At 37.2% G+C, this 17,364-nt stretch overlaps 1 protein-coding gene across 5 annotated transcripts in view; it reads right to left on the bottom strand.

Moving 5' to 3' along the window:
* Window positions 1-63: 63 nt before the first annotated feature.
* Window positions 64-17,364, bottom strand: part of BEND3 (BEN domain containing 3) — a 48,370-nt gene continuing 31,069 nt past the window's right edge. The window contains exons 1-4 of one of the 5 annotated variants that reach the window (XM_058174373.1): window positions 14,729-14,983; window positions 7,110-7,163; window positions 4,739-4,950; window positions 64-3,173 (exon numbers count right to left, since the gene is read on the bottom strand). In XM_058174373.1, the coding sequence (XP_058030356.1) occupies window positions 963-3,173; window positions 4,739-4,950; window positions 7,110-7,163; window positions 14,729-14,774 (2,523 nt within the window). In that variant the 5' untranslated portion in view covers window positions 14,775-14,983 and the 3' untranslated portion in view covers window positions 64-962. Of the gene's footprint in view, window positions 3,174-4,738; window positions 4,951-7,109; window positions 7,164-9,790; window positions 12,421-13,172; window positions 14,694-14,728; window positions 14,984-17,364 lie in introns of those variants that run through there. The other 4 variants (XM_058174355.1, XM_058174365.1, XM_058174383.1 and 1 more) reach the window with 4 other exon arrangements.

The raw sequence follows: 17,364 nt of genomic DNA, 5'->3' as shown, positions 1-17,364 counted from the left end.
AAAAATATAGATAGTATATTTAATATTTTAAACAGTTTAAAAGCTGCAGTAATTTAACTGATAAAAATAATATGGACTTAAGTGTTTTGCACATTCCTCAATTCAAGTATTTTTTTGAAGTAGTGAGTATAACAGGTAATAGCACCACTTTTACCGATACAGAGTAGGATTCTATATTTCACAATCTCCACGCATACCAGTAGTTCTTTTATCAAGATTATACAGAAAACAATAAAATAATTTATATGAATAAAAAATGAAATCAATACTACAATCTTAACATAAACACTCATTAAATAACCCCATGATTATAATGTTACTTTTTACACCAAATCAACTACAAAATGAAAAATTATTTAAAAAGTAATACTTGATTTTGAAATTTTTTCTTTCCTAATATTCAAACTTGATATAAGCAGTATCCATAAGCATAGAAATTGTTGTGATTTTCCATTCTTTTTAAAGAGGTATAACATTTTAAAATTGGAGATTTGAAATATTTAAAAATGGATTAATTTCCAAATGATAAAGGTCCCTATTGAGAACTGTCTTAAAGAAATTAATTACTATTTAAAATTAATTAAAAATTAAACATCTAATTATTTCCACTGATAAATATTATATTTAGATGATATATTATTAGATCAACTCTAATAATTTGCGGTTCCTTGTGATCCAATTTAGGCAGGTGGTAACTGATAAAACAGCAAGAAATCTAAGCTACATAAAGGCATACTAAAATGGAGTTATAAAATATATTTTTCCGCCATATGCATTTGTTTCAGTAGGGCTTTTAAGAAAAACTCTCACTGGATTATAACTTCCGACTTCTTACCCATTCCTGCATGTGTAAACACATATGAAAGAAAAAATGTATTGATCAGTTGTCCTAGTGCTAAACCAATTGACCTCTCAAGCTACTTCAAAATAACTGAAGTCACCATCTTTGGAAACTTAAAATATCACTTTTTTGCTTTCTTGGCTTTTTTCAATATGTCACATTTTTTTCTATTTGGACGTCTGCATCTTTCATCAATGCTTGGTATACATTCATAATGCCAAACTTCATCCATCTTTTCAACAGGATAAACAGCTTCAACATAATGGCGGATGAGTCTCAGTCTGACAGGATCAAGCTGCTTCTTGTTACAAGCCCCTGAATGGTTGTATTGCAGTCTGAGGTTATCTGAAGTAAAAAGCTCTGGAAAAAGTCTTACTAAGAGTCTGGCAGCAAAGTTACCAACTGAAAGACTTTGTTGTACTATCTCTCTTACCTCTTTATCAGACAGCAAATATAGAGAAGGCACAGAAAAGTCTGGTGGAGGAACAATAAGTTCCTCAAGTGGTATCTTGCAAAAGTCTTTGTTGCTTCTTTCGGGAGGCAATGGTGGCCCTTCAAATTCCTCTTTAAATCGTTCTGGGTTTATTGCATAGGTCAGGAATTCTCTCCTCTCAGGTCCCGGTACATGGACTTTTCGCTGCAACTGGTATGTGCGTCTCTGTTCAGTATCTCTCCGACGACATCTTTCATCCAGTTTCCCAACAAATTCCAGTGTCCATACTCTATCATTCTTAGCTCTTGGATACAGCATTTGCACGTAGTGTCGAATCAATTTAATTCTAATAGGATCGAGTTGTTTTTTGCCTAATGAGCCACTACAATTGTATTGTTTCCTTAAGTTTTCAGGGGTAAACAATTCAGGAAATAAGTGAACTAGCAATCGAGAAGCAAAATTACCTATAGACAAGCTACTTTCATATATATTCTTAAGCTGCTCCTTACTTAACAGATAATCTGAGACAGGAACATCAAAATCAGGGGAAGGAATATCAAGTTTATCAAAGTCTATGGGAACAAGCCAAATCTTTTTTGATCTTCTACCCGGTCTTTCATATTCAAAATTATCTTCTACTTTTATAACTGACACATCATCAGGCAAACTTGAAGAATCGTAGCAATCATCTCTTATCTGTTCATTCTCACTGTCATCCATATACATGCTTTCAAGTTCATCATTTATTCGCTGAACACAATGCTGTAACCAAGCCTTTCTCTCCTGCATAGCAGGAAAGTAAATCTCTGTATATCTGCGGATTACCTGAAGTCGCTGTGGATCAAGTTCTTGTTTTCCACATTCTCCATAACAGCTGTATCTTTCAGCCAATTTTCTATGATCAAAGAGTTCTGGAAACAATCTGTGTAGCAAAAATACACAAAATTCTCCAGGAGAAGATGCTTCATCTAAAAATTCATTTATATCCTGAGCATCAAAAACCCATTCTGAGGCAACGGAAGTATTTCTATCAATAGATAGAATTTCATCATCATCCTTATCATTAATATGATCAGACTCATAAAAACTGGAGGATTGTATATCTGGTTGACTATTTTCCATATCTCTCTGAGCCCAAAAACTATTGAAAAAGTCATTGACCTGAGGCAAACATTCTGCTTGCCAAACAGCAGGATTTTTCACAGATGGATAACAGACTTCCACATAATTTCGGATGAGTTGCAGATGAAGTGATTCAAGTTTCTTTTTATTAAGATAACCACATGTGGTGCAGGCCTTACTTAATTCATCCTCACTAAAGAGTTCTGGAAAAAGTTGTACAAGTAATCGGCAAGCCAGATCACCACCTGATGTACTTTGATCCATAATCTGTTTGAGTTCTGAGGCAGTCAGTTGATACTCAGGAGGGGGCTTGAATTCTGCAACAGCATCTATTGGGCTGACATGTTTCTTAATTCTACTGACTTCTAGTGACAGCAGATCTACTTTGCTATGCAGTTGAGTCATGTTAGAATTTAATGTATTCAGTGTATAAAACATTTTTTGTATTAAAGAATAGATATTTGAATCAGATTCGGCAGTAATATTGCTTGTTTCTCTTTTCCGCTGCTCATTCAAAGTCCTAAGAGTAGAAGGACTGCTAGGATTAATCTTTTCAAATAACTCAAAGGTGGTAAACTGTTCTGTTCCTGGCAAAGTCTTCTTCTCTGTAATTTTGTGAGAGATCCCATAAAGAGGTTTCTTATATGAAGGCATAACTGTGTTATTCAAAGTTTCTTCACAAATCCATGTTAGACTGGAATTTTTGCTCTTGCTTGGCTGTTCAGCATCTTCCTGAGTAGGCAATCCATCTCTGCATTTCAAGTTTGAGGTCTGATCCTTTCAAAAAACAAACAGGTCATTAGTTTAAAATACTTTTGAATAAATTCTTAACTTATCCTTAACGAACAAGTAGTACGTTATCTGAATTTAAACAATGCACTGATTTAATCTAATTTGTCATATGATCAGTTGTAGGATAGGCTAGTTGAACTTCGTTCTCTAAAAGTCAGTAACATTCCATTAAATCATAAATTATTATATCTATTGACTAAGTGCAATTAAATTAATCTTAATTTAACTAGCATTAACCAGAGTATTATTTTAGTAGGCATTTGTTACTGCTTACTATTTAGATCAGAAGACAATCCTAAATGTGTTGATATTCAAAAAATAAAACAAAATTAATTATTTGACAGAATAACAGAAGCAGCATATATTAAAATCCCATGTAATATTGCTTCTCTATCTTGTCAACCTAAGGTTGCCAGCTAAAACAGATTCCCAATAAATTTTTCTCTAGGTAACACTTGCATATCTGTCCATAAATGCATGCTTTTTTATGCTCACTGATCTGAGGTACTATTCCAAAAACTAGAAGGGCCAAGAAAAAAATGATATTAGTACCATTAATACTTATGGAATTCAAATGAAATGTCCATAAAATATTAGAATTGACAATGAAGATATTCAAGTGGTAGATAACTTCTGCCTTTTAGAATCAATCAACTTCAACAGCAAAAAGATTTCCACTGATAAGATCATCTGGATCACAACCCATTTGATCTCTGATCTTAGCAGCGTCTCCTGGTTAGACTGCATATGGCAGGCAGAGTCTCCCTGGAGAAGATGCTAAAAGTAACGACCCAAGTTTAAAGGACTTCTTAACAACCCTGAATTGGGCTCAAAGGTGTATTATTAACCACTGCAACTACTGCAAAGTAGGAATAAATTTGTTGGACGAGCTAGCAAACAGTTGCATTTTGTGGCAGCTGAATTGTCTTCAAGGACAACTCTACATAAAGTAAACTGCAATAATCTATTCTAGAGAGGACAAGATTATGAGTTATAGTCTTGAATGCTTCTAGGTCCAAGATGTTCAACTGAGAAATAATCACAACTGGCCAAAGGCTTTTCTGTCCACAACCTCTATCTGCTACTCTAGCAGTAGCTATGAAAGAACAGAACAGAATGATAAAGACCTATATTTCCTGTCCATATAACAGAACAGAACAGAATAACAGAGTTGGAAGGGACCTTGGAGGTCTTCTAGTCCAACCCCCTGCTTAGGTAGGAAGCTTCAGCCTGAAGATGACGAATGAGATTTCGTCAAAACGTCGCCAAGACACTTCCAATTTTACACAGGAGAAAACCCGAACAACCAAAGACCTACACACACACACACACACACACATATATATATATACATACACATACACTATTTATATAGTATATAGTAGTTACTTCCATAATGCAAGAACTGAACTGAACTTCACAGCAAAAATTATTTCAGTCTAAAGAAATACACTTCACTGTTGATATAAATGTATATCGTAAATGTATATTTATCAATAATTCCAGAAGGATAAAATAATATATTTAAAGTGCTGTATGCAAGAAGTTACCTCTTGTGTAATGCCTCTTTTTTTCACACTTGGCAGGATTTCTTTGTGATTTCCTGAACCATCCAAACCAAATGAGGTTCGTTTTCGCTTGTTGATGTCTTGTAGGCAAGTTATTAAACCATCCAGTGAATTTTTTTCAGGTTTTGAAATCACAGAACAGTCTAGCACTTCATCTTCTTTATCAGTTTCTCCTTTCATATTATTTTTAATACCTAATTTAAAGAAAAATAGTAACACAGATATCACAGATGGGAAATTCATAAACTACTGATTCCAGGCATGTGTTTTGATATGATATACAGTGGATATAAAAAAATATAATGGATGGTGTTGGAGTAAGATCAGCTTACTTAGATTTCCACTTCTTTTGCCTTTCTTTCTTTTTTGGGGGGGGAGGGGAGAGAGAAGGGCTTTTCTGCACTTTGTATTATGTTGCCTAACCTGAAGAGAATAGAACGAGGATATTGTATACACTCATACATATACTGAATATAAAAAGTCTATACATCCCTATTAAAATGCCAGATTTTTCAGATGTAAAATAATTAGCCAAGATAAATAACATCAGAATTTTTTCCACCCTTACCATAATATATAAGCTGTACAATTCAACTGAAAAACAAACTGAAATCTTTTTTTCTGGGGAAATAACAAAAAAAAAAAGTACAATAATATGCACATATTTGCATAAGCGTGCACGTCCTCTTATAAGTAAGGATGTGGTTGTGTTCAGAATTAAGTATCACATTCAAACTGATGGTAAATAATAGTCAGTACACAGGTGCCATCAATTCAAGTTATTCTGATCAAGCCCATATAAAGTTCAGCTGTTTTAGTAGGATTTTTCTGATATTTATTCAGTTGCCTCTTACAGCAAAAGGCCTGGTCTGCAAAAAGTTTACAAAGCATCAAATGGATTTCATTGTTGGAAGGTATCAGTCAAAGAAGGGTACAAAACAATTTCCAAGTTTATGGTTTAATGAGACCAAGGTTGAACCTTTTGGCCATAATTCCCAAAAGCGTATTTGGTGCAAAAACAACACTGTGCATCACCAAAAGTTCACCACTCTGCTTTGGGGCTGCTTTTATTCAGTTGGAACTGGGGCTTTAATTATGAACAGTTCAATAATCAGTCAATTTTGACACAAAATCTTCAGGCCGCCGCTAAAATGCTGACAAGGAAGAGGAATTTCACCTTTCAACACAACAATCACCCAAAGCATACCTCCAAATCAACAAACAAATGGCTTTACCAACAGATCATAGATTTGGAATGACAAAGACAAAGCTTGGACACAAACCCAGTTGAAAATCTGTGGGATGATTTGTAGGAGGGCTATGCACAGGAGATGCCTTCAAAATCTGGCAGATTTGGAGCGCTTTTGCAAGAAAGAGTGGGCAAAGATTCCAAAGACAAGATGTGCCATGCTGATAGACTCCTACCCCAAAAGACCGAATACTGTCATAAAATCAAAAGGTGCTTCAAAATATTAGTTGATGGGTGTGCACATCTGTGCAACCACATGGTTGGCCTCAACTTGTCTGAAAAACATCTAGGAGGTCCATTCCTTCTTTTCAAACCTTACCTTTTCCCATCTATAGGAAAAAACTGATTTAAAAAAAAAGAAACCCTAAAAGGGAGAATTTTACAATCTCTGCAAGATTTTACATCAAATTCAGTTACTGGCAATATGTTAAGCTAATAATAATGGAAAAGACATAGGGCATTGAAGGAAAGAAAAAAAAATCTAACCTTTCAATTTCAAAAACTGCAACCTTCTTCTAAAAACCAATCCCACACCAGCTTCAATCAGGCTTTAAATCAATCTCCTATGACAACGATTACAATGAATATGCAAATTCTAATCTAGGAATTCAATGTTTTGCTTATGAATGTATGCTAGAAGTTATATGTCTATAGTAAGATGGTGTTGAAATATAGACCTATCTGTTTGGGTCCATGACCCTCCTCAAATCTTATCTGGACTCACTTTGACCTTCAGATTGAAAATATTTTTTACATTTTCCTTCAGGCATATTTTATATTGCTGATATAGGACAGTAGCATGATCAAGATTTTATCAAGGAATCAGTGAACCTTCCAATCATAATTTTGCTAATACTTTCTCATTATAAAAGTGCTTGGTTATCATCTATTTTTATTTAGAACTGAATATGTATAAAATCTCCATTTTCTCACAATGTCCATAAGATGTTAGAAAAATTTAAAAAACCCATTAATAGTAGAGTGAAAAAATAACATTTATACATTAAACTGCTCAATTCATTATTACAATACATCAAAATAAATATTGGCTTTGGTTACATAAATATTATAATTTGATAAGGAAATATATTTAAAGAACAGTACCGTCAGTATTATCTTCATCATCAAATAATTCAGCTGAATCCATATTCTGTTCCTCTGTATGAATAGAACAAGAAAAAAATAGAAGACAAGACATAAGCACAATGTAAATCCATGACACAAATGTAGCATTTCTGGTGCATAAGTAAGATGTACATCAAGTTGTAGGCCATACTTAAGTTTTAGGCAACAATATACTGTAATTCTATGCAAGGGCAACGTTTGCTTGTGCTGTTTGGTAGGTTAGTATAAAATATGTTGCTTCGGTCATGAATTAATATTATTAAGAATATAAAAATTACAAAAGTGCCAGATTTCATCAAAGCTGTTGTTGGTGTATTGGTTCTTTCAGAGACTAGCAACACAGATACTCATAATCTAAACAGAAGAATTAATAGTGTATGTATTCATGACAGACTTGGATCCAACTGAGTCTTCCTGTGAATGAGACTTCTTCCATTAAAGTCATTTCAATTAAATTGATTTTCCACAATGGAAGTTAGTGGGGGATGGAGGGAAGATATTTTCTTTTTTTTCCTATCCTATTTCTAATTTTATTACAGGTATATCAAGCTTTTTAGAGTAGCTTTTAAGTAAAGACAAAAGAGATTTGGAGCAATTATTTCCATAAAAAGAACTCTGCATTCAAGAAACTAACATTGGACTGGAAATCTTAGGGATACATTTGATCTAGTAAATTCCTTTGGAACAATTAGTTCTTTGTTAGAAAAAGGATTATCTTATATTCATTCTAATTACTTAGGCTGCCATGGGTCCTAGCTGTTGAGATAAATTCTTTCCAATATCTGAAACAAACAAAAGAAGTATGCAACAGAAATAGTCAGTGGCTGTGCATTTTCCAATCCCCTGCAACGGCTTTAAGTCCATTCTTTTTCATTTATTACAACATAAAATGACATCCCTTTATGTGTTTTAAATAAATAGGGAGGAAAACAATTGCAAATATCCCCTCCTTTTTTCCTAGTAAGGAAAATCGTATGTCTGATATCAAATCATCAGTGGGAAGTCTTTACTTACTCAGTGACTATGAGGTTATTGTGTATGAAGGTATACACGTGTCATTGCTTTGACACTAAATAAGCCTTTTCTAATTTTATTCCAATAGAGTGGAACAGTTGGTTGAAATGTCACCAGGATTTGACATAACTCTTAATGGAAACAGGCTAATATGTTCTTTAGACTATGGGACATAATATATAGCAGTAGTTTGTTTATTTAAATACACACCCATTTGTCTATTAAGTTAATAGTTAGATTCATTCATGGATGGTTCCTTGTTTTTCTCAAGCTTTATTTAGGCGATCAGACTTCCATTCATGAGAAACAAAAGTGTATAGTGTGCACAAAAAAATCTATGCTTCCCTCCTGGTCTACACATACACTATTTCAGTCCATTTTATTCTTCAATTTCACCTATTCAGTTGAATGGTCTTGAAGGGAGATTTTAGGTACATTGGTTATAGCACCAATATACCAAAGCAACAAAAGGGTAATTAAAATTTTAATTTTAGAAAGTTACAAATGAACTAAGAAACCATTTGAAATAAGATTTGGAATTAATAATTAATACAAAATCCTTCCTGTGAAAAAATTCTTTTCTTTTGAATTAAAAAACAAAACAAAATAGTAATCCTCACTTTAATGGACATATTATGACCATTTGAAGTTATGCCAGGCATGGAATGGGTGTTTTTTAGTCCATTAGCAATCCCCATATCATTTCTGTCATAAATGATCATGTTGCCCCTCCCTCCCCCGAGATCAAATGACATGTCAGTCAACCAACTTTATGACCAGTCATAGTATTCCAATCATGTGACTGTGATTCATGATAGATTTTTGCAGGGCTCTGGCAAAAAATGGTAAAAACTTAACAAAAGTTGTGTTTGCTTAATAACTGCAGCATTCACTTAACAACCACAGTGTTTGCTTAACGACAGCTGCAAAAATGATGGAAAATTACTTCCAGTCATTACAGTGTCTTGATTTATGACTGTAATTACTTATGACAGTTATTCCTGCTCAATTACTGTCATAAGTCGAGGACTACCTGTAATAAAGTAAGACTTTAAAAATTGAACACTAGAGGGAACTAGAAGGAACTAGAGATTACAATTAAAGGAGAACAACACTTAAATTCAATTTACAGTTACAGAGTGAAGCAAAATATTTTAAGACTGGACATATTGAAGGATATTTTTAAATAACTGACCCAAAAGTTAATTTTAATAGTGTCCGCATCTATAGATAGACTGTGTCTAAAAGATGTTATGAAAGAGGAAGAAGTTCTAGTTGACAAAATCAAGACTAAGTTTAAAGTGGATTTTAATATAACAGGCTATCAGAGTGATGTGGAAAAAGATATTACATTAGATACACAAAAGAAGCCAGCTGATGTCTTAATAAAAAAACATATATACAAATAACGAAGAGACTGGCCTATATAATTTTCCGATACTGGATTTACAAGAGGCTCATTAAAGTTTTGAAGAATTTTATGAGAAAGTACAAAGAAAAATGAAAAGAAATCCAATTTGAATGGACTGAAGATTATGATTACTAGAAGAAATATAAAGCTGGTTTATTTGATTAACGCTAATATAGGTAGTCCTTAATTTATGATAACTGAGCCCAAAATTTCTTTTGCTAAGTAGGACAGTTACCTGAGTTTTGTTTCATTTTGTGACCTTTGTTGCCACCGTTAAGTGAATAACTGAAATTGCAAAATAATACGGTTGTAAAGTGAATTTGGCTTGCCCATTGACTTTGCTTATCAGAAGGTTGCAAGTGGTGATAATATGACCCTGGGACACAGCAACCATTGAGCTAGTTAGCATATTTAACTAACTAAATATGAGCTAGTTCTCAAGCATCCAAATTTTGATGATGTGACCATGGGTAAGCTGGAATTGGTCATGTGAAAAACAGTCATAAATCATTTTTTCTTTGCCTTTGTAACTTCGGTCACTAAACAAATGGCTGAAAGCTGAGTACTCCTTGTATAAATCCATTTGTTATCTTTGAAAACTTTCATGAACTTTTGTTGGCATCAACACTGAAATGATGGTGTTTTATGGATTTAAAGATATTAGATATGGGAATAAGAAATCATTTGCTATATTTTAAGACATGATAAGTTCCGAAAATTATTTATACTTGTGATGAATATGGAAAGTCACTTCTTTATCACATATATTTTTCTTTCTTTCTTTTTTTTTGCTATATTCTTTTTTTTCCTTTTCTGGTTCTCAATTTTTCATTTTCTTCTTTCTTTTCTACACTTTTTTTATTCTTTTAGGTTTTTTTAGTTTGTTTCAGGTTTTTTGCTATTGTAATTATAATTCTTAATAAAATTACTAAAAAGCAGAGGAAAATGGTGCCAACTGTGGGGTTTACAAAGAATTTTAAAGGGCATTAACAATAAACCATTTCTTTTCAAGAATAATGTCTTATGACTAAGTATTATAATACAATTCCTTAAGATTATGGACTTGTGCACATGTGATAGTGAAAGGATCCATCCAAAGTTCCATATTATCCAATATAATATTATGAATTGTTACAAAACACTTTCATAAACATGTGCAGCAAGCAATTATGATGTAATCCTATTCATGCTTACATTGATATAAATGCTGTGAAGGTATTAACATATGTAATATGTAAAGAAGCCTATCATTAGCCAGTTTCCATTACCCAAAATCTCTTCTATATTCTTATGGTGTCACTGCTCCTACAATATACTATTATAAACTTACAGAATAATAAATATAAGTATAAATAATGAAGTATAAGAGGACAAGGAGGGAAAAGCCAGCTGTCTGAGATATTACTTCCCTTGCCACTCCAGTTACCCTACCACTGGCATTTACCTGAATAGGGAATGTGTATGAACATTAGCTGTCACAACAAAGGAATTCCCAGGTAGCTTGAGCCTCTTAGATGTTCTCCACAAATTAAAAAAAAACCCATTTTCTCCAGTAGTGATAATGATAGCTACTGTGTGACTATCTGATCACCAAACGAAATGGCAGTTGCAAGAAGTAGCCACGTTCACTTGCTTAGTTGAAATAACAGCTATCTCTGCGTGCCCAAATCAAGCAAGCGAAGATGCTTTTTTGCCACATGAAATTTTCATGGCTTCCTGAGGAATTAAAATGTGTCCTACTCCTTGGAAAAGCTAATGCAGATCCCTATTGGGGAGCCTCAAGCAACAACTCTTATGATGTCCTCTTTTCATAAAAATCTAATCTCAGCCACAGCTAAAAAGCTTGCACCTGTTGAGCCAATACTAAAAAGAATTCAGGACAGCAAGACCGATCAGGGGCAATGAACTAAAGAGGCAAATTGTTTGCCTATGTGTTGTATGAAACGTGGCATTTGTAAGCGGGTTCAGGATACTCAATCCTCACCGCTCTGTTCTGCCCTCTCAAGACAATGCACAGATGCTTCAGCAACTGGGGGCAGTGGAGCATCAACTGTGCTTGTTCGTTCGCTCTCCTATTCTCTGGAGTCAGCAGCATCTCAAATTGACCCCACAACTTCCAATCCTCCCTTTGTTGTTAGTTGCGAAGTCCTGTCTGACCCATCACAACTCCATGGACCTCCAGGCCTTCCTGTCTTCTACCATCCTCTGGAGTCCATTTAAGCCCACGTCTAATGCTTCAGTGACTCCATCCAGCCACCTCGTTCTCTGCCGTCCCCTTCTTCTTTTGCCCTCAATGTTTGCCAGCATTAGGCTCTTCTCCAGTGAGTCCTTCCTTCTCATTAGATGGACAAAGTATTTGAGTTTCATCTTCAGGATCTGGCCTTCTAAAGAGCAGTCAGGGTTGATCTCTTCTAGGACTGACCCGTTTGACTGCCTTTCAGTGCAAAGGACTGCAATTCCCTTGGTCCAATCCTCCCTACCAATCCAATCCTCCCTACCAAGTCCCTATTTCTGCCTGCACCATCTTGCAGTATTCTTTCAGCAGGTTCTGCCTTACGGCAAGTTCCATCTACGGATAGAACAGGCCAGTTTGTCATAAAAGTTGGCCTCGAAGTTATCCCTCTGTGCTTGCTCCTCTAAGCTCCCCATCTACCTTGCTCAGCTCTGTTACTTCTTAAGTCTCTGGCCAATTCGACCATGAGGACTAAAGAGCCCAGCACTTCTCCCGAAAGAACTATTTAGATCAGGAAAACTGGTCCAGGAAGGGAAAGTAACCTAAAAGTATGTAGATTTCTCAGTCATCCAGGTCATGGTTGTCGCAAATGTAACCTAGGGCGCTAAGACATTCAGCACCCCTCCCTTTACAGGATTTGCGAGACAGCGCTTCGGGTCACGTGGCTATTTTTTTTCACCCACCCACCCACCCCTCACACCAAATGGCCGACCCGAGGGGCACAATTTCCTCCCCCTCGCAGACTTGACTGGCAAGGAGAGAAACTTTAAAGAACTTAATCGGCAACAGTGCGGCGGTCGGCAGGCGCAGCACCGGTGCCAGCCCCCAGGCCCCCGCCAGTAGTCGCAAAAGAGGATCCCGTTGCCATCCGGGGAGCAGTTTCTAGGCAACGGGAACGGCGGAGGTGGGACTTGAAGCAAACTGGAGAGAAGGCGGACTGGGGCCACGGCGGGGCTCGCTGGCTACCCGCTGAAGCGCGTTTTCCAACCGGCCCTTCCTAAGCAGCGCGTCTCCCTTTTCCCGTTGCTTGCGGCAGCTGCCACAAGGCTTTCCTTTCCTCGCCCCCGCCCCCACCATCCCGCGGGAGCCCCCCCTCTGTGGGGAAGCTGGAAGCCCGGCGGGAGGAAGGGAAATAGCCTTCCTTTCCTTCCTCCCGCTGACCGAAGGGCGGTAGTGGTGGTTGTGGCGGAGGCCGGGCTGCTCGGCCGCGAAAGCACAGCCATGGCTCCCACAGCCACTCTGCGCCAGCAGGGGAGACCGCCCGACGCGCCCGCTCTCCAAGCCCGCGGAGCGAGTCATCCGGGCAGCGCACCGCAAGGAGATAACGCGCGGGGGCCGCTTCGGGGCCCGAGCTGAGAAAGTTGGGGAGAGGGAAGGGGCTTACCTGGCTCCCGTCTTAGGCACTGTGGAAAAAAGGAGGGTGGGGACTCTTGGTCTCGGGTGGGTTTGTGGGTGGTTTTTTTTTTTAAATAAATAAATATAATAATAATTAAAAAAAAAAAAAGAACGGCCGTGTCTGGCTCCCCCAGCTTTCCCACCCCCTTGGCGCTTTGTGTGAGTGTGCGAGTGTGCGCGCGTGTATCTGTGTGCGAGAGGGTCCGCGCGCTCCGCTCTCGCGTGACGTGACGGGACCGTGTGTCATTTCCGCACAAGGACACTGGGCCCCGAGGAACTGCTGCGGCCACCCGGGACACAGAATCTGCAGGGGAGGGAAAGGAGGGGGGGCGCCGGGCGGGCTGGCTGACGAAGTCCAGCCATTGCCGCCGCGCGCGCGCGCGCGCGCTCGCTCGAGAAAAAAAAAAAAGACTCCAGTATGCGGTTCCACACGCATGCACGGAACGCACGCACCCCCCCCCTCCAGTCTCCCTCCTCCTCCCGCGTGCACTTCTGGGCCCCGCCCACCTCCCCATGGTTATGAGCTGGTGGATAAAGCCGTTAGGGGACACTCCGCCACTCTGGTGCTCTTTCTCTCCGCTTCCGCCCCACGTTTCTCCCACCCCCTTTTCTTCCCACGGTGGACGCCACCAAATCGTCGGCTTGGCGCGTCTCCCTTCCCTTCGGGATCGGAGGCCGCGTGGTAGAGGCAGGGATGGGGGTTTTCCCCGGGTGGAAAAAGGAAGGGCTGTGGCGCCCGCAAATGCTGCTACTTTGGGCAGGCTGAACCTCTTTACAGGGCATACAGGTCGGGAGAATCCGCCATGAGCTAAACTGTAAGCGTAGAGCTTACTTAGAAAAAGCTTTCCCCGATCGCTTTTGTACCCCACTCAGTGTGGGGCGGAAGGTTGCTGTTGGTTGGGGTTTTTTTGTGGGGTTTTTTTTTGGGGGGGGAGCCCTGCTGCTGTTGCCGTTCGTGCTTGAGATGCGCCGATTTGTGAGCGGAAAATCGGAAGAATTCGCCCTCGAATTGCTTAAGGCGCATCTTGAGAAAGCAGAAACACGTGAAAGACGCCTCTGGCTCGATAGCCCTTGCAAGGCCATAAACGGGGTGCCTTGCATGGAGGCAATTTCCTGACACTTGCCACATAATGTATTGGAAAATATCCTAATGATGACGGTTAAAAAGTATTTCTATGGACCTTACCACTTTTTTAATAACTATATGCTATCGCACTTGTGTGGTAAGGTTTCTTCAGTACTATGGTTTTCTTCAGGTGCTAGGTTTTTTTTTAATCTCACCTTTTATCATTTTTAACAATAACTCAAGGAAGCAAACATACCTAACACTCCTTCCTCTTCCTCTTTTCCCCACAACAGCCCTGTGAGGTGGGTTGGGCTGAGAGAGTAACTAGCTTGAAGTCACCCAGCTGGCTTTCATGGCTAAAGGGGGACTAGAGCTCAGTTTTGGGTTTCTAGCCAATTGGCTCTTGCTATAATATTATTTTAATAATGTTATAATTAAATAATAAAATACGATCTACAATATTCATTGGAGTTACATACCTTCAAATCCTTGAGGAATTAAATTTGTAGCAGTGTGGTATGTCATGGTGTAGGAAAAAAGTTACAATGCAAGATAGTCAATAAAAGTTCAATTATATACAATAAATCACTAGTGGTATAGATAGCAAACTGCAACTCTAAATTAATGAAATGTTCCTTGATGTAAGTCATCCAAATGTTATTGTTTCATACCTGTAGCTGAACATGTGTGCCATCATTTGCTTCCCCCCAATAAACTTCACAATAGACCTTTACAAACTTAGAAATATATAAATACTTATGACTGGGTTCAGTTCCAGGTGGGGAAAAAGACCCTGGATTCATGGAAGTTGCTTGGAAAGGTGGTTTATTGATGAACAGGATCATATGGCTTGAGTTCCTGTGCAGAAAAGGGGAAAGATGCTGAGAGTGCTTTGGTTTGATGCCCTGGTGTTGGGCTTTGACTTTGTGTTTATATTCTGATAGGTTGTCAAACTCCCATGGGGCCATGCAGGGGCAACTCCTGTAGGATATGTCTTGAGTTCCAGGCTTGGTTGAACCTTGTTGTAGGTGATGTAATCTTCCCAGATGCCATGTGGTGAGTTCTGTTGCTAGATCAATAGAGGGCTAATCCTACCTTTGTTATGTAAAATGGACTGGCTCAGGTCTTAATGGCCCATTAAAAAAGGTGGGAGGCTGAGTTACTGCTTCCCTTTTAGGGGAAATATTCTGCCCTTTTAATATTTCCTAAAATATTTCGTTTTTCTAGGAGGGGTGGGTGCTAACTTCCTACACTCCCTTTGAATTGGATCTTAAAATCCTTTTAGAAAAGGATCTTAAAATCCTTTTTATGTACACTGAGAGCATATGCACCAAGACAAATTCCTTGTGTGTCCAATCACACTTGGCCAATAAAAAAAAATGCTATTCTATTCTATTCTAAATACCAGTTTTTCATGGGGTATTTGATTTAACTTCTTAGGCCCTATTAAGTATTTAAACTAAAACCAACAACTGGTCTATACACCTAGCTGCCATAATCTCATTGAGTGCATGGGGCCTTAATTAATAAATATTTGTATACTTGCTGTGAATGGCATATAATTAAACAATTTTACACAATACTAATATACTTGCCACATTGCTTTCTATAAAAGTTTTGATTGCAACCTGCTGAGGGACTCCAACTTTATGGAGTGCTATTGCTCTCTGAGTTGGCTCCTTAATTGCAGACATTTCATTGCACAACTAGGTGTTAACCCACAATTGACTATACATTCCTTTTATGTTGGTTATACTATTCTTAAGCATCAAATACAATAGTTATTTCATTTAAATTGCCAAGAAAAGTGAGTAATGGTCTTGGATGCTCTTTGTATTCTAGTTTTTATAATTATGCTGATTACATTTCTCTCCATTATTCAGAGTGAATCAAATATGAAGTATCTTTTTTAAATATTCCACAGTCCCAATATTTTTACAGAAACTAGACATTGTTAACATTTATGACTTTGTTTACATTGTCACATCAATATTATTTATAAAAAGTTTCGTGTAGATGCTGTTTATTTAATCTATTATTGTTATATGTATTCAATGCTTACAAAATGTAGAAATAGATTTATAGAATCATTATAGAATCTAAAGTCCAAACGTTATTATGAATTTAATTTAGCATATTATAAGCCAAATCAGGATAATTTTGCTTGAAAATATCAACAACTTAATATATTGAAATCCAGTCTCTTAGGCAATGGATTTTAGTTATTTCTTTACCCCATGTGATAAACTGAACTTGTTAGGATATATTTTTTACCTTCACATGTATTAAAAGAATAGAAACCATTGATAGTTTTTTTAATATGAAGTGTAACTAGTGTATTAAAATAATTGTGCTTAGTTAAGCTGAAAATGTTTTACATTATGATATTTAGCAAACCATGGACATACAAAATAGAGAAAAAAGCAGATTTCTGTAAACCCACTATGTTTCTGAAATAAAAAAAATCCAATTTGCACTACACCTAATTTCTACAATGTAGTATTGGCCTCAGGCATCGCTGCTATTAGGGGACTTAGACCCAGAAGGGACCCTGCAGGATTTTAGTTATCCATCCAGAATGTTATTTAATTTTTTTCTCTAAGATTGAAAAGAAATAATATGCAAGCCTACTTCAGGTATACTGCCCAGTATTTGTAAGCTTGTTTCCACATATTTTCATATCTATAAAATAAATATTTGAATATTTGTAACCAAAGCATTTATTCAGAAGTGCTTCTAGTTCCTTTTCAATGTCTTTAAATTACTCTTAGATGTTAAGGAAAAAACCTTGTAACTGATTTGTAATTGAAAGATAATTTTTTAAAGAATCATAGTTAAATAAAAATTAGTACTAAAATAATCACATTCTAAAATTTTCATCGTAAAAGTCTGTAGCATTTCTGCTGTGTAATTAATTTATTTGGAAGTGTAGGGGCAACTTCGCTTTCTGAGAAACTCTGCAGAGAAAGATTTTGAGTGCTTAAAAATAAAATTGCACCTTTTTAGGTTACAGCCAGCCATTGCAAAGTGATTTATAACATTATTTATTCATTGACTGCCTTATTTTTATTTACTTTCTACTTTGAAGAGATCTGTGAATTCCCTTTCTGTTACA

This window comes from Ahaetulla prasina, chromosome 1, assembly GCF_028640845.1.
Source record: "Ahaetulla prasina isolate Xishuangbanna chromosome 1, ASM2864084v1, whole genome shotgun sequence".
Taxonomy (NCBI): Eukaryota; Metazoa; Chordata; class Lepidosauria; order Squamata; family Colubridae; genus Ahaetulla; species Ahaetulla prasina.
This window is presented reverse-complemented; position numbering and strand designations above follow the sequence as displayed.